Source organism: Natrix helvetica (assembly GCF_964273705.1).
Source record: "Natrix helvetica genome assembly, chromosome: 1".
Lineage (NCBI taxonomy): Eukaryota > Metazoa > Chordata > Lepidosauria > Squamata > Natricidae > Natrix > Natrix helvetica.
Window position 1 is genome coordinate 11,098,179 of NC_138548.1, and position 24,178 is coordinate 11,122,356.

The following is a 24,178-nucleotide window of genomic DNA, read 5'->3' on the forward strand; positions in this document are numbered from 1 at the left end:
GTGTACAGTAGGGTTTCTCAACCTTAACAACTTTAAGATGAGTGGATTTCAACTCCCAGAATTCCCCAACCAGTTAGAGAGGTGCAAGTTGGGGGCATTGCAGTATATCTGAAAACTATAAAAATTGCTGGACGAAGTTGACAATGTTCATTCTTAAACTCCTGAAGCTTTGCAATTGACTGCTGTCTTCGGTCGTCAAACAGTTTGTTCTGAAAGCCAGAACCCAAGAAATTTGGCCAAACCGAGACAAATCTCTTTTCTAAGGTCAGGGTGATGTTGGGTGGTGATTGTATTCAAGTATTTACAACTTAATTCTTTCTCTGAAGCATTTTCTTTTACTGAGTAAGGCAGAAATTCAGTTTTACTCCCCGTCTACACCGTGGAGAATGGGATAGTTACTGGGGCTGCAAGGGGCCCTCGGAACCCCCTTGGAATCAAGGGTGTGAAACTCACTGCGCCATGTTGCTGTATTGTGACGTTTCGAGATGTTTTCCCTCTTCACAGAGCTGGGGTGAGCGTGGCCTGCTTATCTGGCCTGCGTCATTGACACCCCTGCCCTAGATCAAGGCTCTCCAACTTTAGCAACGTTTAAGACCTGTGGACTTCAACTCCCAGAATCCTCCACCCAGAATGACTGGCTGAGGAATTCTGGGAATTAAAGTCCACCCGCCTTAAAGTCGCCACGGTCAGACACAACCCTGCTCTAAACAGAACAACTGAACCACAGTAGTCAATTGCAGAACACTAGCTGGGTGGATTTCCCACTGATTTCCAGTAACAGATAAAATGTGTTTATTCTTCGGTTAGGCTGACTGCCCTTAAAATGCTCATCTCCCCTTTCATGTTTCTTTTTTTAAAAAGGGAAAAGTTTGATATTGCCCAGTTGAGCAACTGCTGAAATAATCATTAAAAAAATAAAAATCCAACCCACAGCTGCCCCCAATTTTCCAGTTGCTGCTGAAGACAGATGCCTTCCCCCTCAAAGCAATGCCTCTTTGTTATCTGCTTGCTCACAGGCCTTGCATCCATTTGCTGAGGACGACATGTGCCGAACCAGCCAAGGGTCACCGGCTTTTCAGCCTCCAGAAATTGCCAACGGCCTTGATACCTTCTCTGGCTTCAAAGTAGACATTTGGTCAGCAGGTGTCACACTGTAAGTAAATGGGAATGCCAAGCAGGACTACATGTCAGCAGCAGAATGGTTGCGACAGTTGTGAAGGTGTCAGCCACGGGACTCCTTGAGCTGCTAACCAGGGGTGATCATTTAAAGGGCCAGTCCCTTTGTGAATATCCCCTAGAACGATGCTCCATTTATCTTTACCCTTCAACTGTTCTGAAGAGATGTGTAGATTAATGTCAGATTTATGTGAAACTTTGTTCTAATACTGATCAGTACGCTAAGGACAAGGACTCGGTGGCTAAGACGCTGAGCTTGTCGATCAGAAAGGTCGGCAGTTCAGCGGTTCGAATCCCTAGCGCCGTGTAATGGAATGAGCTCCCCTTACTTATCTCAGCTTCTGCCAACCTAGCAGTTCGAAAGCATGTAAAAAATGGAAGTAGAAAAATAGGAACTACCTTTGATGGGAACGTAACAGCGCTCCATGCACCTTCGGCATTTAGTCATGCCAGCCACATGACCACGGAGACGTCTTTGGACAGCGCTGGCTCTTCGGCTTTGGAACAGAGAGGAGCACTGCCCCCTAGAGTCAGGAACGACTAGCACATATGTGCAAGGAGAACCTTTACTTTTACCTTATCACATTTCTTGCCACAGTTGTTAAGTGAATCACTGCAGTTGATAGGTTGTTAAGCTGGTTGTTAAGTGAATCCGGCTTCCTCACCGACTTTCCTTGTCAAAATGTCGCAAAAGAGGATCACATGACCCCGGGAGGCTGCAACGGTCATAGGTGTATGAACCTTTACCTTTACCTATGCTAAGGACATGTAGATGGACCTTCTTTTTCCATCTTTTATGGTCTGCGTCCCACTCACCTTTTGTCTTACAGAAATAAACACAGGAAGAATCATTCAACTCCTGGCCACCTGTCGAAAATGGAGGTGGTGGTCCCGAGGGGGCAGTGGTGAAATCTAATTTGTCCCACCACCACTCCGGTTCTATGGTCATGGCTTGGGGGTGTGTGTCATGTGACTGGGTGGGCATGGCCAACTTTTTTTTCCCCTCTCAGCTATTTTTTTAAAGATTTTTAAAGCATTTTTTCCCCTTCCGGTTCAGGCGAACCTCTGTAGACATTTAGCTATGTATTTTGGAATGAATACCCGTTTGAACAGGGCGGGAATATGAATGGATTTCCAGGAAAACAATTGCAGAGATGGGAACCATTTGTGCTTCAGTTTGAGATGCAGACAACAACAACAACAACAACAAAAGCCAAAAGTTTTTTTAAGTCCAGTTGCCTTTGAAAAAGTATATTTGGGACAGAGAAGAATTCTTAAATGTATCTCTAATCGTTTCTTCTTTCCCCTCTCTGCTCTCCCTGCTTCCTCCCCTCCCCTCCCCCTGCAGGTACAATATTACAACAGGCCTTTATCCCTTTGAGGGAGATAATATTTATAAATTATTTGAAAACATTGGAAAAGGAGACTACGTAATCCCTGAGGATTGTGGCCCTCCGCTTTCGGATTTGCTAAGAGGTAAGCGCTTCATAAAACCATATTATTTTTATGGAGAAACTGCCCTCGTAATCTATAAGTCCTTTTTCAAAGTGTCCAAAGGGCATTGGGACAAAGAGGCCAATGCATCCGATCATCCCAAACTTAGTCACCGTGTGAGTCTCAGCTACTCCATCCCTCAGCCTCAATGAGTAAAGCTGGTGGTATTTTGAAAGACCTTGGGAGATCCTGCTTGAGGCCAGACTGGGATACCAGCAGCCTCAGGGGTAGTAGCTGTTGCCTTCCTATTAGTTCAGCGATTCCCTTCTGTGCCCCCTTACTAGTAAAAGAACATTGAAAATAATTAAATTCCGAATGTATCCAAAATGTCACAATAGGCTGTTAGTAAACTTTATTAATGCGCTTAGGCTTTTGATCCACCTTCTTAATATATTTAGGTTAGTAAACTTTTGTATTTTACCTCTTCATTTTGTTTTTTGGTGCTTCATCCTTTTAAGTAGTTTTTAAGGTGTCGGGAGACTTGTAGTATTGCAGCAGATGAGTTGCATAATAAATATACTATGGGGCCACGGGGGGGGGGGGGGAATAAAAGTTTGGTAGGGAAGGAAGTACCGGCTATTAATTGCTACGGTCTCTCTTACAGGCTCCTCCTGCCTGATCACAAGTTATTGTTACTCTGTTAGCAGATTTATGTCAGTCTTTGCATCCAGGCCATAAAAGTCAATCCGTTTGCAAGGAGGCTGAGGAAGAGCAGATAAACGATGTAGAAATGTTAGCATCATGGTGAGACAGGCAGACACTATACAATACAATACAATACAATACAATAGTAGAGTTGGAAGGGACCTTGGAGGTCTTCTAGTCCAACCCCCTGCCTAGGCAGGAAATCCTATACCGTTTCAGACAGATGGCTATCCAACATCTTCTTAAAGACTTCCAGTGTTGGGGCATTCACAACCTCTGGAGGCAAGCTGTTCCACTGATTAATTGTTCTCACTGTCAGGAAGTTTCTCCTCCGTTCTAAGTTGCTTCTCTCCTTGATTAGTTTCCACCCATTGCTTCTTGTTCTGCCCTCAGGTACCTTGGAGAATAGTTTGACTCCCTCTTCTTTGTGGCAACCCCTGAGATATTGGAAGACTGCTATCATGTCTCCCCTAGTCCTTCTTTCTCTTAAGCTAAACATACCCAGTTCCTGCAACCGTTCTTCATATGTTTTAGCCTCCAGTCCCCTAATCCTCTTTGTTGCTCTTCTCTGCACTCTTTCTGGAGTCTCCACATCTTTTCTACATTGTGGCGACCAGAACTAAATGCTGTATTCCAAGTGTGGCCTTACCAAGGCATTATAAGGCCACACTTGGAATACTGCATTCAGTTCTGCATTCACTCCTTTACTTTTGGCTAGCAGGGCAGAATGCGATTCCCTTCAGCCTTCAAGAACCGAGGCCAAAGGTTTCCCTTTGTCAGGGACAGATAAGGTAGTCCTTGATTTACAGCAGGTTGCTTAATGGACCATTTGAAGTTACAACGACCTCCCAAAGCTACTTGCCACTTGCTTGCCAACATTTCAGGAGCTCACCCCACCCCATGCGATCCCATTTTGAGCACTCTGCAACCGCCCACGTTTATGGCCATTTGCACCTCCACTGGTCATGTGACCACAATTCATGACATTTTTGCCAAAAGCCAGCATTTACTCCTCATTGTAACAGAGGCCTATTTGTCTGATGGAAAAAGAGGGATTTGCAGAGATTCCTAGGAAGCAAACATACCATACAGGTAGCCCTTAACTTAGAACCGGTCGCTTGGCACCAGTGGTGGGCTTCAAAATTTTTTAGAACCTCTTCTGTAGGTATGGCCTGCTTTGTGGGAGTGGCTTGCCAGCCATGTGACCAGCTGGGAGTGGCCAACTTGTAAAATGTGTTGAAACTCACTTAACAATGCTCTTGCTTAACAACCAAAATGTTGGCTCAGAAACTCTGGCATTTGAAGCACGCAAGTCTTAAAGCTGTCAAGTTACAAGACCCTTGCACCCCTAACCCTTTAGAAAAAAAACAAACCCTAGGGGTGTTCAAACTTGACAGCTTTAAGACTTGTGGACTTCAACTCCCAGAATTCCTCCTCCAGTCATGTTGGCTCAGAACTCTGGCACTGAAGTGTGCAAGTCTTAAAGCTGTCAAGTTAGAAGACCCTTGCACCCCTACCCTTTAGAAAAAAAAAACCTTAGGGGTGTTCAAACTTGACAGCTTTAAGACTTGTGGACTTCAACTCCCAGAATTCTTCCTCTCGCTCTCCATCTTGATGATGTGCGGACGGGGGGGCGGAAGGGAGCTGGAACTGGTTCTAAACGGCACTGTAGATTTGTGGAACCTCTTCTATACAAGAGGGTAGAACTGGCAGGAACCCACCCCTGCTTGGCACCCATTAGACAAGGGATGGCTAACCTTTTTGTCGTCATGTGATGAAAGTGTGCAGGTGCGACAGCGTGCCCGTACCCTTAATTAATACATGCGTGACCACTGCGCTCCCCTCCCCCCCATGCATGAGACCCCCCCCTCACATCCAGGCTTCCAGGAGCCCTAGGCCCAAAACGGGGTGCGGAAGGCCTCCTGCACCAACCTGGAAGCCAAAACGGGACATGGGGGCACTGCCCGAGGACCCAAAATGCAATGCGAGCCCCCTCCCCCGTGTACGTGCGTCCCCTGCATGCGCCTTGCGTATGTGCAGCAGAGACTCGAAGACCAGCTTGCTGGTGGGAAGTGCACGTGCGTGCGTGGTTGAGCTAGACTGGCAACAGCTGGCGTGCCGGCAGAGAGCTGTGGCGCCATCACGGCATTAGACGTTACGACAGATCTCCCCAAAGCTACAGGTAGTCCTCGACTTACAGCAATTCATTTAATGGCCATTTGGAGTTACAACGGTATTGAAAAAAGTGACTTATGATGGTTTTTCACACTTATGACCGTTGCAGCCTGCCCATGCTCATGTGATTTACATTTGGATGCTTGACAACTGATTCATACTTATGCATTGGAATCCTTCAGTCTCAAAAGACGATGGTGTCGTGCTTTGGAAAGAGGTAAAGCTGGAGTGGCCTCTCCAGAGCACGAGGCCTGAGTAGGTATTAATATGGAGGATAGACTGTTACCCAAGCAGCAGATCCCCGCTCTCCATGTCGCTGAAGTAGTCCAATGGAACCGCAGAGCCGATACGATTGGTTCCAGCTGAGTCGCAGGAGTTACCAGAACGTGGTTGTACACAGTCACGAACGGCTTCCGGGATTTTGCCTCAAGGTTGACTCCCGAAGCCTTAGGAGTGGCTTCAGGAGTGGACATAGCCACAAGGCAATAGAGGTTTGTAATCAGAATTTCCCTTCTCCTAGAACAGCGATGGCGAATCTTTTTTGGCTCGCGTGCCATAAGTGGGAGGAGCGCAGGGGGGTCGTGTGCAGGCGTGCCGCAGCCATAATGCAATGTGCCACCCCCCATGCGCGTGCGCGCACTACAGGCGCAATACCCCTGATTTTTGCATGCTTTTTTCGCCCTCCCCAGGCTCCAGAGGCTTTATAGGAGCATGGGGAGGGCAAAAACAGCCTCCTCCGCTCCCCCGGAAGCCCTCCGGAGGCTTCAGGGACCTTCAGGAGGCTTCCCTGAAGCTTCCGAAGCAGTCAAAATGACCCTCCGAGCAAACCGGATGTGACTTCCTGTTTGCTCAGAGGGTCATTTTAAGCGCTCCGGAGGCTTCAGGGACCTTCAGGAGGCTTCCCTGAAGCCTCCGGAGCAGTCAAAACGACCCTGTGAGCAAACAGGAAGTCCGTTCTGAACTTCCAGTTTGCCCCTAGGGCCGTTTTTTTGCGCTCCGGAGGCTTCAGGGAAGCTCATGAAGCCTCCGGAGGGCCTCCGGGGTGGCAGGGGAGGCTCTTATCGCCCTCCCCAGGCTCCTATAAAGCCTCTAGAGCCTGGGGAGGGCGAAAAATGGCTTTAAAAAGGGGTGAACTCAGCTGGCCAGCGTGCTCACGCATCTTGGCCAGCTTACAGGGCAGCGCCTTGCGTGCCCTGACAAATGGCTCCACGTACCACCTGTGGCACACGTGCCATAGGTTCGCCATCACTGTCCTAGAAGATGGTTCTGCAGCTTTATCTGCTGTTGGAGCATTCAAAACCGTTGACCGTCTTCTCCTGTAACCCTGGAAAGGGGCCCTTATGAGGTGCTACCAGCTGGGCCAGCTGGACCAAGGTTTTTTAAGGAGTTGTTACTCCTCCATCACTCAACCTTGTGACAGGCAGAGCCTGGCTTCCCAAACATTGGGCCCAGGATGGCGGGTTTTCATATTTATGACGGTTGCAGTATTCTGAGGTCAGGTGATCCCCTTTTGCGACCTTCCAACAAGCAAAGTTAGTGGGGAAGCCAGATTCACGTAACAACTACCATATTTTTCGGAGTATAAGATGTACCCTTTTCCCACCAAAAAGGGTGCGTCTTATACGCTGAATGCAGCATTTTTGGCCTCCCGAAACCCCACCCCCTTCACCAAAATGGTCATGCATAGCCTTTAGGAGGCTTTCACAGAGCTCCTGGGGGCTGGGGAGGGCAGAAATGAGCAAAAAATGGGCCGTTTCTTTGCTTAATTTCTCCTCCCCAGCCCCCAGGAGCACTCTACAAGCCTCCTAAAGGCTATGCATGCCCTTTTTTAAAAAAAAAAAAATGGGCCCGTTTTCATGAAAAACGGGCTGTTTTTGGGAGGTCTGCAGAGTGCAGAAACATTTTTTTTTTAAATTTGCCTCTTCAAAATCTTGGTGCGTCTTATACTCCGAAAAATACGGTATCTGTGACTAACTTAACCACTGCAGGGATTCACTTAACAAAGGTGGCAAGAAAAGTCGAGGAATGGGTCAAAATCACTTAGCAACATAAATCCTGGGCTCAATTGTGCTCATAAGTCGAGGACTACCTGTACTTAATGAACTGGTTTTGGAGTTCCCATTTCTCCCCCGGGGTCACATGGCCCCATTTTGGCCACTTGGCAACCAGCCTGCATTTATGGCCATTTGCAGTCATTCCCCCATAAGTCATGTGACCTAGATTTATGCTTTTTTAAAAAAAAGGTTTATTTTATTTTATTTTTTTCCAGAAGCCGGCATTTGCTTGCAGTTTTTGGCAAAAACAAAAACTGCCCAACGAATACAAATGGGTTGCCTTAATGACGGCGACGTCCACTTAACAACTGCCGTCTTTGCGTAACGGCTGCCGTGTTCACTTAACAACCACTTCGAGAAAGGCTGTAAAACTGGGCGCAGGTGACGTCCCCCGCTTAGCACCTGCTATGACTTAACAGCCATAATTCTGGGTTCAGTGGTGGTCGTAAATCGAGGACTGATGTTAGTGGTAGACAGTAGCTCTTGTCCTTCCGAACGCCAAGGCTGAGCCTCTTGTCAAGACGCTGCACTCCCTAAAAACAGCTGTAGATGGCGCTGCACAACTGGCTAACTGAAACGCTTCCTGACTTACAAGGGATCTTAATAGAAGCCACTTGATTTCCTCTCCCTCCTTCCCTCTCTGATGACCCCAATCCTTCTCTTTCCTTCACCACCACCACCCCATCCCAGTTATGTTATGGCTATTTTGGACTGTGCATATATTTCCTGTGGTTTTTTTCCTCCTCCCTCCCTTGATGTGACCTTCTTATATACTGAGATTGTTATATGAGGCTGTGCCGGAGACTCTTACTCAACAGACTGGGTTTATTTTGACTCAGGGTGGTGAATAGCGCCTTAAAATGCAAACATGTCCTTCCCCCCACCCACCCAGCCCTAACCCCCAATTCCCCATAGAACAGGGGTGTCCAAAGTTGGCAACTTTAAGACTTGTGGACTTCAACTCCCAGAATTCCCCAGCCAGCAGAGCTGGCTGGGGAATTCTGGGAGTTGAAGTCCACAAGTCTTAAAGTTGCCAACTTTGGACACCCCTGCCATAGAATGAAAGCAGAGGCGGCCAGAGCCCCATCCACAATTGTTCCTTCCCCAACCCGCCCTCTGATTGAAAAACCGGCTCAGACAGGAAGGTCTGTCTGGCCCTGTTTTGAGTAGGAGACTTTGCCTTGAGCTTTGGGTGAGGCTCTCAACCTCACCAGTTCTCATCCCTCTCCGGGCTGGGCAGGTTCGCCCTTTTTGTGAAAAAAGGCAAAGCTCAGCTGCGAGCTTTTCTGCGGCGCCAGAAGCGCTGCATTCATTCTGTTACGGTTTCCCCGTAAGCATGACTGACGACCGCGACGGAGCCTCCACAGTCCTCCTTAGACCGGGCACGCCATGCAAATCTCTGGGTTACCGTATTTTTCAGAATATAAGACACACCTCCCCCTCCCCCCAAAAGTGGAAATTTAGGTGTGTCTTATAGATCAAATACGGGCGTTTTGGGCCACCCGAACCCTCCGTGCATCATGTTTTCACTTCTTCCTTTCCTCCTCCTCCTTTTCCTTTCTTCCTACTTCCCTCCTCTTCCTTTTCTCCCCCCTCCTCCCCTTCTTTTTTCTTCTTCTTCCTCCTCCCCCTCTCCTCCTCTTCTTCCTTTCCTCCTCCTCCTTTTCCTTTCTTCCTCCTTCCCTCCTCTTCCTTTTCTCCCCCCTCCTCCCCTCCTTTTTTCTTCTTCCTCCTCCTCCCCCTCTCCTCCTCTTCTTCCTTTCCTCCTCCTCCTTTTCCTCTCTTCCTCCTTCCCTCCTCTTCCTTTTCTCCCCCTCCTCCCTTCCTTTTTTCTTCTTCCTCCTGCCCTCTCCTCCTCTTCCTTTCCTCCTCCTCCTTTTCCTTTCGTTCTCCTCTCCTCCTTTCCCCCTTCCCCTCCTTTTCCTTTCCTTCTCCTCCCCTTCTTCCTTTTCTCTCCCTCTTCCTCCCCTCTCTTTTTCTCTCCTTCCTCCTTCCCCTCCTATTCCTCTTCCTTTTTTTCCCATCTTGCTCCTCCCTCCTTTTCTCTCCTCCCCCCCCCCCCCAACACATTTTTTTTCCAGTCCATGACTCTCCCTTGCCTGGAGCAAAGGGAACTGAACCAAATCATCCAGCCATCTGCGCTGGGTTTCGGGAAGACTCATTGCTCCCCCTCACCCCGAGCCCCTCAGGTGGCACGAACTGCAATAATGAAAGGTGTGTCAAGTGGGGATAGAGCTGGAGATCAAAGTCCTCTCCCCAGCCAAATAGATGTGTGGGAGGCTTCTGACGCCACCAGGAAGAGCTAGCTACAGTTTCTCCCCTACGTGGTAAATATTTGGCCAGTTGGCTAGCCAGAGAGCAAATCTAATATTTTCTAAAAAGCTTTAATTTCCCTGGAGAGAATCAGGTGCTGTTTCTTGATGCAAGTCCTGGTGACCCCTTGCAACGATGGCACATCTTTTTTTTTTAAAGCATTTCCAGTCTAAAACATAATTGTGCTTTTCCTCGGTTACTATTTAAAGGCATTTATGCATAGCCAGTAGAAATGTAACTAAGAGGAGAGAGGCCAGAAGCTGCCTGTGGAGAGAAGCAAAGTAAGCACTAATAGCTTTTAAATGAAGAGGTGTGTCTCAGAGAGTCAACCTGATTTTAGATACGTTGGGACATATTTAAATATAGAAAAGAATACTAGGCTAAGTGGAGAACTAAGCAGGTAAATAGGTATCAGGTAAGGATCCTATAGTTCTAGATGAGAGTTTTTCTTTTGAATTCAGGTTCATATCCTGACATCTTCGGCTATAGAATCAACTGACGAAAGGACCCTTTGCTGCTGAAGACTTAGGAACAGATCAAGTAGATCTGATGTATTGGAAAAAGTGGATTGGCTGAGCTCGGCTTACTGACCATAGTGCAGCAGCTCCTTGTGTGCATTGAGAGATCAGGAACAGCAGGCAGCCATGCAAACTTCTCTCATAGAGTCACAGGGCTGGAAGGGACCTTAGAAGTCTTCTATTCCAACCCTCTGCCCGGGACAGGTGTCGTCATTCCGCCCTGGACAAATGGTTGTCCAGCAATGAAGCACCCACCACTCCCGGAGGCAAACTTTCCCACTCATTCATTGTTCTCCCTGTCAGAAAATTTCTCCTTAATTTGATGTTGGATCTCCCTTTAATCATCTTCCACCCATTACTTCTCACCCTTCTGCCTTCTGATGCTTGGAGAATAGGTCAATCTTTTTTTTTTTCTGTGACAGTACTAGAAGACAGCTATCAGCGTTCCAAATATCATCCAGAATTCAAGGCATAACTTTCATCAAAGTTCCAATTTAATCAGAGAGACATGTTGGTACCAACTGTGGAAACCTGAATCTGAAAGCTTCCTGGGTTTCCACCCGGTTGAAAGTTCAAAACCTTGCCCCCACACCCACAAGTCCATCACATGGTCCAATGTCCCTCTGCCACGCTGGCATTGCCACCCATCTAGTTCCGGTCAGGTGCGGAGACAAAAGATGACCTTGGGCTTCTGGAAAGGAATGTTTGATTATGACGACAACACATTCTGCTCCTTACTATTCCCCCTCCCACTAATGAAACAGCATAGAAAAAATAATAGAAAGTGTGGCAGGCCAAAGATCCTAAAAGGAATATGACTGCAGGGCTGACAACAGCTATCATGCCACCCCTACGCCTTCTCTTCATTAGGCTAAACATACCTAGTTCCCTTAGCTCAGGTGTTTGCAACCTGCAGCTCCGGAGCCGCATACGGCTCTTTGGGCCCTCTGCTGTGGCTGCCTGTTGGGTGATCCCACTACTGGCTGGCCCCGCCCCTCACCCTACCCTCCCAGTCACTCCTCACTCAGAAAGCCAAGGCTGGGCCAACCGAGTGAGCTCTCCTTGAGGCTCTTCGCTACTCCTTTTCTTTCTTCTTGGCAACTTTTGGGAAATCTGGGCTGGCTGAGGAAGGAGTGTGAGCCGTGTTGGAGGCTTCCCTTGGGGTGACCCTCCTCCTCCCCTTCCTTCTCCTCTGGCAACCACAGCCAGCCAGAAAGAGAGGGAGGGAGGGAGAGGGAGGGAGGGAGATAGAAGGGGAGACACACACACATACACACACAGGTCGAGATGGGGGAGAGAGAGAGAGATCTCAAAAGGTTTTTGTGGTTCCAGATGTTTTTTAACAGTCGGTTCTCTGCCCTAATGACCGGCTGGGAGGCATGGCTAGGGCGGTCATGTGACGGTGGGAGGGAGTGATGTCGAGTTGGCCACGCCCACTCAGATTTTGTGGCTCCCGGTGTTTTCCTTCCTGTGGGAAACGGGTCCAAATGGCTCTAAGAGTGTTTCAGGTTACAGACCTTAGCCATTTATTGTACGATTTAGCCTCCAGACCCCTTATTACAGGGGTGTCCAAACTTGGGAACTTTAAGACTTGTGGACTTCAACTCCCAGAATTCCCCAGCCAGCTCTGCTTAAAGTCTTAAAGTTCCCAAGTTTGGACACCCCTGCCTTATTATTATTATTATTCCTGCTGTTCTTCTCTGCACTCTTTCTAGGGCCTCAGCAATCCTTTAAACCTCTCCTTTAAAAAGCAATCAGAAATCTTTCCCCAAAGAGGCTTAGCTTCTGTCTATTCAGATGCATATGGACTTCTACCCTCAGCATCCCGCAGGCAGCATGGCCCTCAGTGAGAATTTAGGGAGTTGGTGGGAGCACGCAGTATCTTTACCAGACTCAAAAACGTATTTGCCTCTAGTGAGTTAGGAAAGTGAAGCAGTCAAGCACGGACATTTTCCACAAGATAAGCAGCCTTATTTACTGAGCAGAATGCATGACTTCCTGGACAGAAAGCTTGTGATAGCTCAGAGCCAATGGCGGCCTCCCACAGCATTTAAGCCATTCGTTTATTTTGTCCCCATCGCCGCCTGCAGTCAAGCCTCTTTTGCAAGCAGTTGAAGTGCTGCAGGAAACCCCCCCCCCAAAAAAAAGGGGGGGAGCTAATGGAATGAGCAGGTATTTACTAGCTGGCCCTCTGAACCACTTTGGGCCTGCTGGGAGTGAAAAGTAAATTTTCTTATTTTTTTAAATTTTTAATTTTCAAAACAAACATAACACATAAAATCTTCCCGAAGGCTGCAGCTGGTCCAGAATGCGGCCACGCGGGCAATTATGGGAGGTACTAGGTACTCCCATGTAACACCTCTCCTGCGCGGGCTGCACTGGCTACCTGTGGCTTTTCGGGTGCGTTTCAAGGTGTTGACTATCATCTTTAAAGCGCTCCATGGCACAGGACCTAGTTACCTGCGGGATCGCATCCTGCCCCATACATCCCTGCGGCCGATTCGCTCTCACAGAGAAGGACTCCTCCGGGCGCCGTCCACTAGGCAGTGCCAGCGGGCGACGCCCAGGGGTAGGGCCTTCTCTGTGATGGGCCCAGCCCTCTGGAATGACCTCTCCCCCGACATCAGAATGACCACCGATCTCCGCTCCTTCCGCAAGAAACTTAAGACCCACCTGTTCAACTTAGCTGGCCTGGCCTTACCGTAGTTTTAATCTTTCTCGCCTGTATTTTAAATTTTTAGGGGTAGGTTTTTAGGTTGTTTTTTAATTTTTATCATTGTACAGCCTAACATTTAATCTGATTTTAGGGGTATTTAAGATTATTTATTTTGTATATGGTTTTTATCTTGTCGTCTGTACACCGCCCCGAGTCCCTTCGGGGAGAGGGGGCGGTCTATAAATTCCATAAATTCAATTCAATTCAATTCCTTCTTTACATACTGTAGAAAGTGTACCCGTTGGTTACAAAAAGGCTTTCGTGCATCTCTTCCACAGCCATCAAGCATAAATTCATATTAACTCAAGTATTTTAACTCAAGATATTTCTTAAGACAGCGGGAGCTATAAAGCTCTTCCAACGAAGGGAGAGGGCAACTCTCTGGGCAATGACGTTGACCCTCTGGAGCGCTGCCTTATCTGCCCCTGTGCAATTGGCAAGCCATACTCGGGCACAGTAAGTTAAAATACTCTCTATGGTGCAGCGGTGGAAGGTCACCAGCAGTTTTTTCATTCGGTGGTGGTTTCCTGAGAAGTCCCAGGTAGTCTAATCTCCGCTGGGCCTTTTTGACCAGGGCTGCAATGTGAGTTGCCCCAGGTCAGGTCCCCTTTTATGATAACACCCAGAAACTTAAAACTGGCCACTTGCTCCACTGGATCTCTATTGATAAGCAAGAGCTGGGTGTCTGATCTATTCCTTCGGTCAGCTACTCTTTCATGTTACTTGGAGGGAGGGGGAGGACTTTGAGCCCCCCTCATAACCAGTTGTTTGTGCCTCAGTTCCCAACTGATCCAGTCCCCACCCTGTTTTTCTTCCTTTCCAGGAATGCTTGAATACGACCCAGCCAAGAGGTTTTCAATACAGCAGATAAGGCACCACAAGTGAGTCCTCATTTATGTTTCCCTCCCCCCCCCCCCCCCCCAATTCTTCTGCTTAATGTTGTGAAGCTGTGTGTCATTCCTGTGTTCGTTTGCCACTTTGGGGAAGGGAACAAAATGCAAGCAACTCTCCCCTTCCATTAAAACAAAAGCAGCTGAAGGTTAGTAAATGCTTATTTTTAAAATTGATGTCCCCTTGCATTTTGCTTCTTCGGAAAGCCTCTGAGGGGTTGGTCTTTCACTCTTGATCGATAAGTACTGTATTTTTCTGAGTATAAGACGCACCTTTTTCCCTCAAAAAAGAGGCTGAAAACCTGGGTGCGTCTTATACACTGAATGCAGCATTTTTGGCCTCCCGAAACTCCGCCCCGTCACCAAAATGGCCATACATAGCTTATAGGAGGCTTTCAGAGACCTCCTGGGGGCTGGGGAGGGAGAAATGAGCAAAACATGGGCCTTTTTTGTTCAATTTTGCCACCCCCAGCCCCCAGGAGCACTCTATAAGCTTCCTAATGTCCTTTTTTGACTGCTTGTGTCCCCCCCCCCCAACACTCTACAAGCCTCCTAAGGGCTCGAAAAATGGGCCGTTTTGGGGAGGTTTGCAGAGTGCAAAAACTTTTTTTTTTATTTGCCTCTTCAAAACCTTGGGGCATCTTATACTCCGAAATAAACGGCATATGCAACTCCATGGATAAACAGCTCCTGTTTACAAGGAAGGAAAAGATGTACAGGTAGTCCTTGACTTACGACTATAATTGAACCCAAAAACTCTGTTGCTAAGTGAGTTTTGCCCCATTTTGTGACCTTTGTTTTTGCCTCAGATGTTAAGTGAATCACTGCCTCTGTCCTAAGGCAGATATAGGTAGTCCTCGACTTAGGACTACAATTGAGCCCAAATTTTCTCTTGCTAAGCAAGACAGTTTTTAAAAGTGAATTTTGCCCCCGTTTTACGACCCTCCTTGCCATAGTTGTTAAGTCAATCCCTGCAGTTGTTAAGTTAGTAACATGGTTATTAGGTAAATCTGGCTTCCCATATTGACTTTGCTTGTCAGAAGGTCACAAAGGGTGATCTCGTGACCCCGGAACCCTGCAACCTTTGCGAGCTGCCAAGTTTATAGTAAAAACTATGGGTGTTATGTAAACTGATGCTTATTGTCATCATTTATGAAGCTCCAATTAAACTGTGTGGTCCCAATTCAGTGGATTTTCTGTATCTGTCCTCTACTTAGTCTCAGGAAGACTCCCAAGGTTGTGAATGCAGATAATTTGGGGTGTTTCTGAAAAAACAAATATGTGGTTGAAGCTGCTTCTTCTAAACATAGAGGAGAAAAAGAAATCTTTATTGTTTGTCTGTGCTTACTTGTCCCGAATTACAATTAGTTCTCCGTTTCCCTCCCTCTCATCATCTTGTCTTCCCCAGTGAAGATCCATAGGCAGATGTTTCGCCTAGAGTATCAAAATCAATATCACTCTGCAGGTTTCCACTTTTATCCAAACCTATTTTTAACTCTTTCAATATGTAGAACCAGAGGACCAGCATTTAAAATAGAGCAACCAATTCCTGGCTTTGGACTCTTTATCGCCCAGCTCATCTTAGCCTTTGGACCGGGCTGTGTATAATTAGTTGAGAGGGACTGTTAATAATTCTTTTTTCTAAAAGACAAAAATCGATCGGTTTAAAAATCAGTCTGTTGTTTTTCATGAATTGCCTTTTTTTGAAATTGAAGTGCTTCGTAAGGGAGGTATTGTAGCACTCTAGTGGTGCTTGTTTTGTCCACAGAAGGTATGAATTTCAGATCTCTGTTGAACCTCACTTAGAAGACAAATGAAATAATTCTTGGAGCTGCTGCCTGCCAGTGTAGGTAGAATTGGCCCAGGTGGAAATCGGCCAGGTATCCACATTGCAGGAAGCAAGGAAATTTAACTTGGGCTTAACAGTTACGCCTCACTATTGTGGTTTGTAAAGTCTGCTTTATAACTTAGCTCTCTGCAGTGCTTCCGATTCAAAGGGGTGTGTGGACAGAGACATGCTTGTAGCATCTGCGCACCCCTCCTTAAACCAAGTTTGTCTTCTGGGATTAGTCAACAGCCATTCCCATGGGCACCACACACCAGTGACGCGCTTTGAGGTTTATGGCTGGTGAGTCACTGACACAGTGGTGGGTTTCAAATTTTTTTAGACTTGTGGACTTCAACTCCCAGAATTCCACAGCCAGGCATGCTCAGTTTTGATTTAAAGCGACAGCATTTCTTTTTCTCCTTTGCGAAAGAATTTTCCTTCCTTCTTTTTCTTTTTCTTCTCCCTTCCCCTCCTTCCTCCCTCCCTCCCCCACTCTCTCAAACACACACACACACACACACACGTTGGATTGGACTATCTCTCCTACCCCCTTCCCTCTCTCTCACTCACTCTCTCAAACTAACACACACACACACAGAGTTGGATTGGAGGGAAGAGCACCAGCGAAGAGACCACAGAAGCCTTTGCCCAAAGCCCCGCGCCTGGAGGATGAAGTTTGAATTCCTCCCCCTCCCTCCAACCCACATGTACCTTTTCCAGCTGTTTCAGAGAGGATTTCAACTCTGCTCTTGCCTCCGGTCCTCTGAAGAAGCCCCGCCCAAACAAGCACCCTCTACCATGAGGCAAGAGGACTGCGTGCCTCACCTACATCAGGAATTTTTAGGCTTTTAACCCTTGTTTAACTCTGCTCGAGTGATCATAAAACGCCTAAAGTCAGACTAGATGAGGCATGCAGTTCTCCTGCCTCATAGTAGAGGGCGCTTTTTTAGAGGCTTTTTTAAACAGTTAAGCAGAGTCATCCATGGTGAGGCAGCAACTAGCTCAGCCTGACCTCAGCTCTCGCCTTTTTCCTTTTACATTATTTTTTTCTTTTCACGATGACAGTGGTGAGGCTGTGCCTCCCCTGACTGCACTTCGCTGCCACACACAATCCCACGAAAAAAAAACACAGCTTTTTTAAGGAGTTGCCGACTAGTGTGACTATATGCAACCCTGAATCGCTGCACAAACTATTACGGTATGAATGAACCAGGACACAAATGGCTGGTTTTCAAATGCAGAGAGCTGAGACTTAAAGGTAAAGGTTCCCCTCGTAGATATGTGCTAGTCCAAACTTGGCAACTTTAAGACTTGTGGACTTCAACTTCCAGAATTCCCCAGCCAGCATGGCTGGCTGGGGAATTCTGGGAGTTGAAGTCCACAAATCTTAAAGTTGCCAAGTTTGGACACCCCTGTGCTAGTCGTTTCCCAACTCTAGAGGGTGGTGCTTATCTCTGTTTCAAAGCCGAAGAGCCAGCGCTGTCCGAAGACGTCTCCGTGGTCATGTGGCCAGCATGACTAAACGTCAAAGGCGCATGGGGACGCTGTTACCTTCCCACCAAAGGTGGTTCCTATTTTTTTCTATTTGCATTCTTACGTGCTTTCGAACTGCTAGGTTGGCAGAAGCTGGGACAAGTAACGGGAGCTCACTCGGTTATGTGGTGCTAGGGATTCGAACCGCCGACCTATCTGATCAACAAGCTCAGCATCTTAGCCACCACATCCCTTAAAATTTAGATGAGCCCATTTGCTTTGTTAACATCATAGATGTAATCACTATTTGCCTCATACAGGTACAGTAGTCCTCAACTTACAGCCATTCATTTAGCGACTATTGGAAGTCACAGGCCCTGAAAAAGGGGACTTTCAACTGGTCCATGCACTTATAATCGCTGCAGCATCTCCACAGTCACATGATCAAAATCCAGGTGCGTGGCAATCAGCAGGTATTTGCGATGGTTGCAGCGTCCCAGGGTCATGTGATCGCCATTTGTGACCTTCCCAGCTGGCGGCTTACAAGCCAAATCAGTAGGGAGGAAAACCAGATTCACTTAATGACCACCTGATTCAGGGATTGGCTTAACAACCATGGCTCCAAAAAAAGGTCATAATATCAGACAAATCAGACAGCTTAACGACCGCCTTGATTGGCAACCAAAATTCTGGTCCTGATTGTGGGTGTAAGTTGTGGACATCCTACAGTGGAAGCCTGAATGAATCCTACGTGGTTGGATTCACACAATACAGGTCGTCTTTGATTTACGACCACAGCTGACCCCAAATTTCCGTGGCTGAGCAAGACAGTTGTTTAAGACCTTTCCTGCCACAGTTATTAAGGGAATCTGGCTCCCCCATTGATTTTGTTCATCAGAAGGATCATAACCAAGGATGATCAGATGACCCCGGCAGGACACGGCAACCGTCATAAATATGAGCCCGTTGCCAGGCCTACTGCATTGCGTGAACTCGGGCCCTTCTGCAGCTTCCTGTGCTTTTGCTCTTCAAGGAAGAGTCCAAAAGCCAATTACAAGCAAGCCAGAGATTCTTCTTTTATGTTGCCACGCGCTACGCAACCACAGCTGTCTTGATAAAGAACCTGCCGTCAAAGTGGTCTCCATCCATGGCCAATTGGCTTTATTCAATATAACATGGCTTTATTTTATTTATTTATTATTCACACTTATAGACCGCCCCCTCTCCCGGAGAGGACTCGGGGCGGTGTACAGTCACTAAAATACGTTGTAAAATACATACATAAACAGTTAAATAATTAAATATGTAGGTGAAGGAGGTTGTGAGACTGTAATAGAATAATAAATATAATACGTTAAAAGCCTATTAAAACCCCAAACCCAATTAAAATAAATGAATCCCGGGAGGTAAAACTAAGAAAGTGCCAGGCCAGCTGATTGAAATAGGTGAGTCTTTAACTTTTGCCGGAAGGAACGGAGGTCGGTGGTAGTTCGAATGTCTGGGGGCTCCCCGACTTTCACTGATGGTGAACTTTATAGAGGAGAAAGCCCAGAGAAATATCTCTGTCTGTCTGTCTGTCTGTCTCTCTCTCTCTCTCTCTCTCTCTCTCTGTGTCTCTCTCTCTGACTCTTCTCTCTATGACTCTTCTCTCTCACGCTCTCTCTCTCTGTCTCTCTCTTCTCTCTCTCTGTCCCCCCTCTCTCTTCTCTCTGTCTGTCTGTCTCTCTGTGTCTGTCTCTCTGTGTGTGTCTCTCTCTGACTCTTCTCTCTTTGACTCTTCTCTCTCACTCTCTCTCTCTCTGTCTCTCCCTTCTCTCTGTCTGTCTGTCTCTTTCTCTCTCTCTCAAAATTAAAGCCTGCTTTAAGGTGCAAAGCTTTGGATGACCATATATTCGTCTTATTTCTTTTGATCCTCTCGTCTTCTTTTGAAGAAATCCCAGCTAAAGATTGGCAAGGTTTGGAAGGAAGCCAAAAGCAAAAAGTTCAACAAATTACATCAAATGAATCGGAGGCTTAAGGGCAGATCTTCGCAAGGATTATTCCTAAGTAATCCTTCATTCCCTGACCCAGGCCTGGGCACTTCTGTAACTGACCCTTCCCTCCAGCTGGGGGCACACTGACCTCACACGAGGCGATAATAATTAAGAATTCCGGTTGTTTCTCATCTTGGCTGATGTCTGCATAGCCAGACCTTCCTTGAACGATACGGGTTTAAGTGCAGGTAGTCCTTGACGTACAACAGTTCGTTTACCGACCGTTTGAAGTGGTTTAGGACCATTTTTCGCTCTTAGACCATTGATGATCACATGATTTATATTCGGCGGCTTGACAGCTGACTCACATTTATGACGGTTGCAATGTCCTGGAGTCCGGTGATCCCCTTTTGGGACCTTCTGGAGAAGCCAGATTCACTTAAGAACCGTGTTACTAACTTAACCACTGCAGTGATTCCCTGAACAGCTGTGGCAAGAAAGGTCGTAACATGGGGCAAAACTCACTTAACAACTGCCTCGCTTAGCGAAAGAAATTTTGAGCGCCATCGTGATTGTAAATCATACGTGTAGCTGTCTGGCTCCATCATGGTGGGTGAGGCCTTGAATGGTTTTTAATAACAAGTTTTCATTTTATTTTTTTAATATAAACATTCCATCTTTCCTTAAACAGTGCGTCATCTGGGTACAAATATCTCTTTGCAATAACCATCAAAATTCACAACATCATTTACACTGATATTAATTTTGTAATCTTAAAATTATAGTATATTAAACAGTTGAGTTTAATGAACCTGTTCCTTTTTTACTCTTAACGTATCTTCTAATAAAAATATAATAATTACATTAAACATAAAGCCCTCATCATCATAATACTAACAATTATCATATTGTTTATATCTCTATCTTAACATATTTTCTACTCTTCTTTAATCTCCTTTTATTTCCAACTTCCATTTTTTCTCCAACCATTGATAAAATAATTCCCATATCATATAATATTCCGTTTGTTCTTTCTCCTTAATTGCCAACGTTAATCTGTTCATTTCTGCACATTCTAATATTTTCCTAATCCCCTTGTCATCAGTAGGTATCTGTTCACTTTTCCAGTGTTGGGCAAATACTATTCTAGTTGAAGTTAATACGTGAATAATTAGATATGTACCGTATTTTTCAGAGTATAAGACGCACCCACATTTTGAAGAGGCAAATTTTAAAAAAAAGGTTTTTGCACTCTGCAGACCTCCCCAAAACAGCCCGTTTTTTGCCGAAATGGGCCCGGTTTTTGTCACAAAAATGGCATGCGTAGCCTTTAGGAGCCTTATAGAGTGCTTAGGGGCTGGGGAGGGTGAAAACGAGCAAAAAATGGCCCATTTTCCACTCATTTTTGCCCTCCCCAGCCCCCAGGAGCACTCTGGTAGCCTCCTAAAGGCTATGCACAGCCATTTTTACAAAGGGGGCGGGGTTTCAGGAGGCTAAAAATGCTGTATTCAGTGTATAAGATGCACCCAGATTGTCACCCGTTTTTTTGGGGGGGGGGGGAAGGTGCATCTTATACTCCGAAAAATACGATATTCGCTTTACTACAAATTTCAGGTACAATCCCCAACAGAAATATTTCTGGTTTTAGATCAGTGTGCTGTTTTATCATCTTTTCCAACCACATGTGCATTTTTGTCCAATATTTTTTGGCTTCTACACATGTCCACCACAGAGGATAATAAGACCCAGGTATCACTTTCCTTTTTCTTTCCATGCCACTGAGCACAGGGTGCCCTTTATTTCTCTCTGCGTTGTCTGTTCCACCAAGAGGTGCGATGTTGTATTGTTGTGGACAGCGAAGGCTGCTTATTCAGTTACCTTGAGGAGACCCAACCGCTTGAAAACCGGGGTGTGTCAACCTCAACTTCTCAGTGGAGCTTTATTGACCCGTCTCTTGAGAATAAATGGGGGGAAAGTGCCTTTCTTTTTGCCCTTAACCAAAACCAGAGCTTGGGCACGTTTTCCCAATAGTCCAGCGAGGCCATTGTGAATGTTTGGAGAAAATAAGGGGCCGTTGAACTGTTTGCACAAGTCAGTCGGCTGGGGAATTCTGGGAATTGAAGTCCACCCATCGTAAAGTGGCCACGGTTAAGAAACACACTTAGTCTGCAGAAAACCAGTGAAAAGTCCCTGGTCCCAAAGCACTAAAACCTTGGTTTCCTTCAGCTGGTTTCGGAAAAAGCACCCTCAGTGTGAGCCTCCCATCGCCATCCCGCCCAGCCCGGAGACGAAGGATCGCTGGAGGAGCATGACGGTGGTGCCTTACTTGGAAGACCTCCATGGTTACAACGAGGAGGAGGACGACGACTTCAAAGACGACTACCTAGAGGACGAGATAATTTATACTCAGGACTTCACCATGCCAGGTAAGGAAGGCGGCTGGGGCTGGAAGAGAGCAGGGACGGTGGCCCGGAGGAGGAGGAGCCTAAATGGAGCAGAGCGACTCCTCTAGTTTGCAGCCTTTGGGGAGGGGCTAATGGGTTCTTCTTGGGATCCTCCCTCTCCCACCCTGAGACTTTGCGTGCAGCTGTATCAGCCTGCTCAGACTCCGTTTTAAAAAGGAGGCGGTAGATCTGTCCTTGACTTACAACCATTCAGTTAGCGACTGTTCAAAATTACTAGGTCGCTGAAAACAGTCACTTATGAACAGTCCTCGCAGTTAGGACCCATCCCCATGGTCAACATTTCGGGTGCTGTTTACAATGGTTGCACATGACTCCCTGGGTTGTGTGATGGCCAGTCATGACCTTCCTTGCCGACTTCCAACAAGCAAAGTCATTGGGGGAAGCTGGATTCAGCTAGCGACCACATGACTCACTTAAGAACTGGAATGACTCGCTTAAGGACCATGGCAAAAAGAGGTCGTAAGAGGGGTCTGGCTCACTTCACCGCTTTGCTTAGCAATGGAAATTCTGGTCCCAGTTCTCCTAAGTCAAGCAGTCCTTATACAAGTAGTCCTCGACTTACGACCACAAGTGAGCACAGAATTTCTGTTGTTAAGTGAGACATTGTTAAGTGAGTTTTGCTCCACTTTATGACTTCTCTTGCCTCAGTTGTTCAGTGAATCACTGCGGTTGATAAGTTGCTAACTGGATTGTGAAGTGAATGCAGTTTCCCCCTTGACTTTGCTGGTAAGAAGGTCGTAAAAGGGGATCACGTGACCCCGGGTCACAGCAACGGTCATAAGTACGAAGCAGTTGCCAAGCCTCTGAATTCTGATCACGTGAGATCGTGGGGCTGCTGCAAAGGTGGTAACGATGAAAAACGGTTGTAAGTCACATTTTTCAATGCCGTTGCAATTTTGAACCGCGACTACAACCGAATGGTTGTAAGCGGAGGACTACCCGTGGCTTTCTCTAAAATCAGCCAGGGTGGGTTGCTTACAGCTGAGATAGTCATTGTGGCGTTTGGGGAAACCCAGCGGTCCATTTAGGATCTAAGGGAAGTGGGGCAGCCAGAAGGAATCAAGAGGAAGCCACTTCTGGATCGGGCCTCCTCTGCGTGTCCTTTTCCCTCTTCCAACAGGAGGGCAAGAAAAGGAAAGCGTCCCCCCCCCTAAAAAAAAAACAAAATTGCAGAGGGGTAAAGAATGAGTTCCTTTCATATCTCTGTCCCCTTGGCATAGGCCGCTGAGGGGTGCGTTGCTTGGGAATTTTGAACGAACCGAAAGTGGTTCCAGATCAGTCTTTGAACCGGCTCCTTCGTTGCTCGAGACCTTGGGGTTGAACGCTCTGGCAATCCAGTCTTGAACGGATGGCGCTTTTTTGCCTTGAACTTGGGGTCTGTTTACGCAGAAGCCTTTCTCCACAGAAGGAGGGACTCTCTGCTATGTCTGAGTCAACAGGAAGATAGATCCGGTTGAGCGTTAGGAAAAGCAGACTGGAAGCGCAGACGGAGGAGAAGCCGACCTCCCTTGGTTGAAAGGACTTTAACTTAGGCAGCTTTGGGGTGACAGACCTCACTATTGCTGGATTCTGGGATCGACTTACCTTCCCTACCGGTTCGCAAGTGTGAGCGCTTTTGGGGGGGAAAAGGACCTATATGGGATGCCGTAGAGCAGGGGTGTCCAAACTTGGGAACTTTAAGACTTGTGGACTTCAACTCCCAGAATTCCCCAGCCTTCTGGGAGTTGAAGTCCACAAGTCTTAAAGTTCCCAAGTTTGGACACCCCTGCCGTAGAGGCTTCCTTCCACCTGGCTTCATTATTCAGAGGTGCCTGGTGCACGGTTCCAGGCCTACGGGAGGCAGGGGGAATTCTCCAATTTGCCATATCCGCCCATTTGGAGGAGGTGAGGTGACAGAGGCTGCAAAGATTCCTGTCTTGTTTTATTTCTTTGTTATTCCCCCCCACCCCCCCACGGATTTTGGAAGCTCCTCCTTCCTCCACCTCTTCTGAAGTTTATTTTTGAGTCCAGCTCTTAAAATAGCTGTGTTCCTGCTGCATTCAGAAGGTTTTCCATTCTCCCATTAAGGTTACATTTCCATCCCACTGTAAATTGATTCTGTTGCTGGCCACAATTGCTAATGGCAGCCAAGCTCTTATTTGTTTGGGGGTGGGGGTGGGGGTGGAGAGAGAGAAGTGGCCGGGGTGGGGTGGGGGGAGTTGGGAAGAAAATGCTGGGAAGGGAAGGGGAAGAACTCTTAAACATAAAATTAGCAGTGTAGTAGCTTTAATAGTTTAGTATTTAATGCAAGTAGGAAGAGAAGATCTTACTTGACTTTGAGCATTTCATAATGCGTTTTGACACCAGTGTTGTGTGGTTTAAATGGTCTAATATTTCCTAATGTGTGTTTTGTACCTTAACATAAAATACTCATAACAATTCAGGTCTTCACTAAAAAAAAAAAAAAGTGGACAGAATA

At 46.8% G+C, this 24,178-nt stretch overlaps 1 protein-coding gene across 8 annotated transcripts in view; it reads left to right on the forward strand.

The window, feature by feature from the left end:
* Positions 1-24,178, forward strand: part of STK11 (serine/threonine kinase 11) — a 608,695-nt gene that overhangs the window by 63,059 nt on the left and 521,458 nt on the right. For all 8 annotated transcript variants that reach the window (XR_014175894.1, XM_081959551.1, XM_081959548.1 and 5 more), the window contains 4 exons: positions 1,017-1,153; positions 2,525-2,652; positions 13,915-13,972; positions 21,482-21,681. Coding sequence is in view for 7 of the 8 variants with exons in the window: in XM_081959551.1 (XP_081815677.1) it covers positions 1,017-1,153; positions 2,525-2,652; positions 13,915-13,972; positions 21,482-21,681 (523 nt within the window). In the remaining variant the exon portion in view is untranslated. The remainder of the gene's footprint in view (positions 1-1,016; positions 1,154-2,524; positions 2,653-13,914; positions 13,973-21,481; positions 21,682-24,178) is intronic.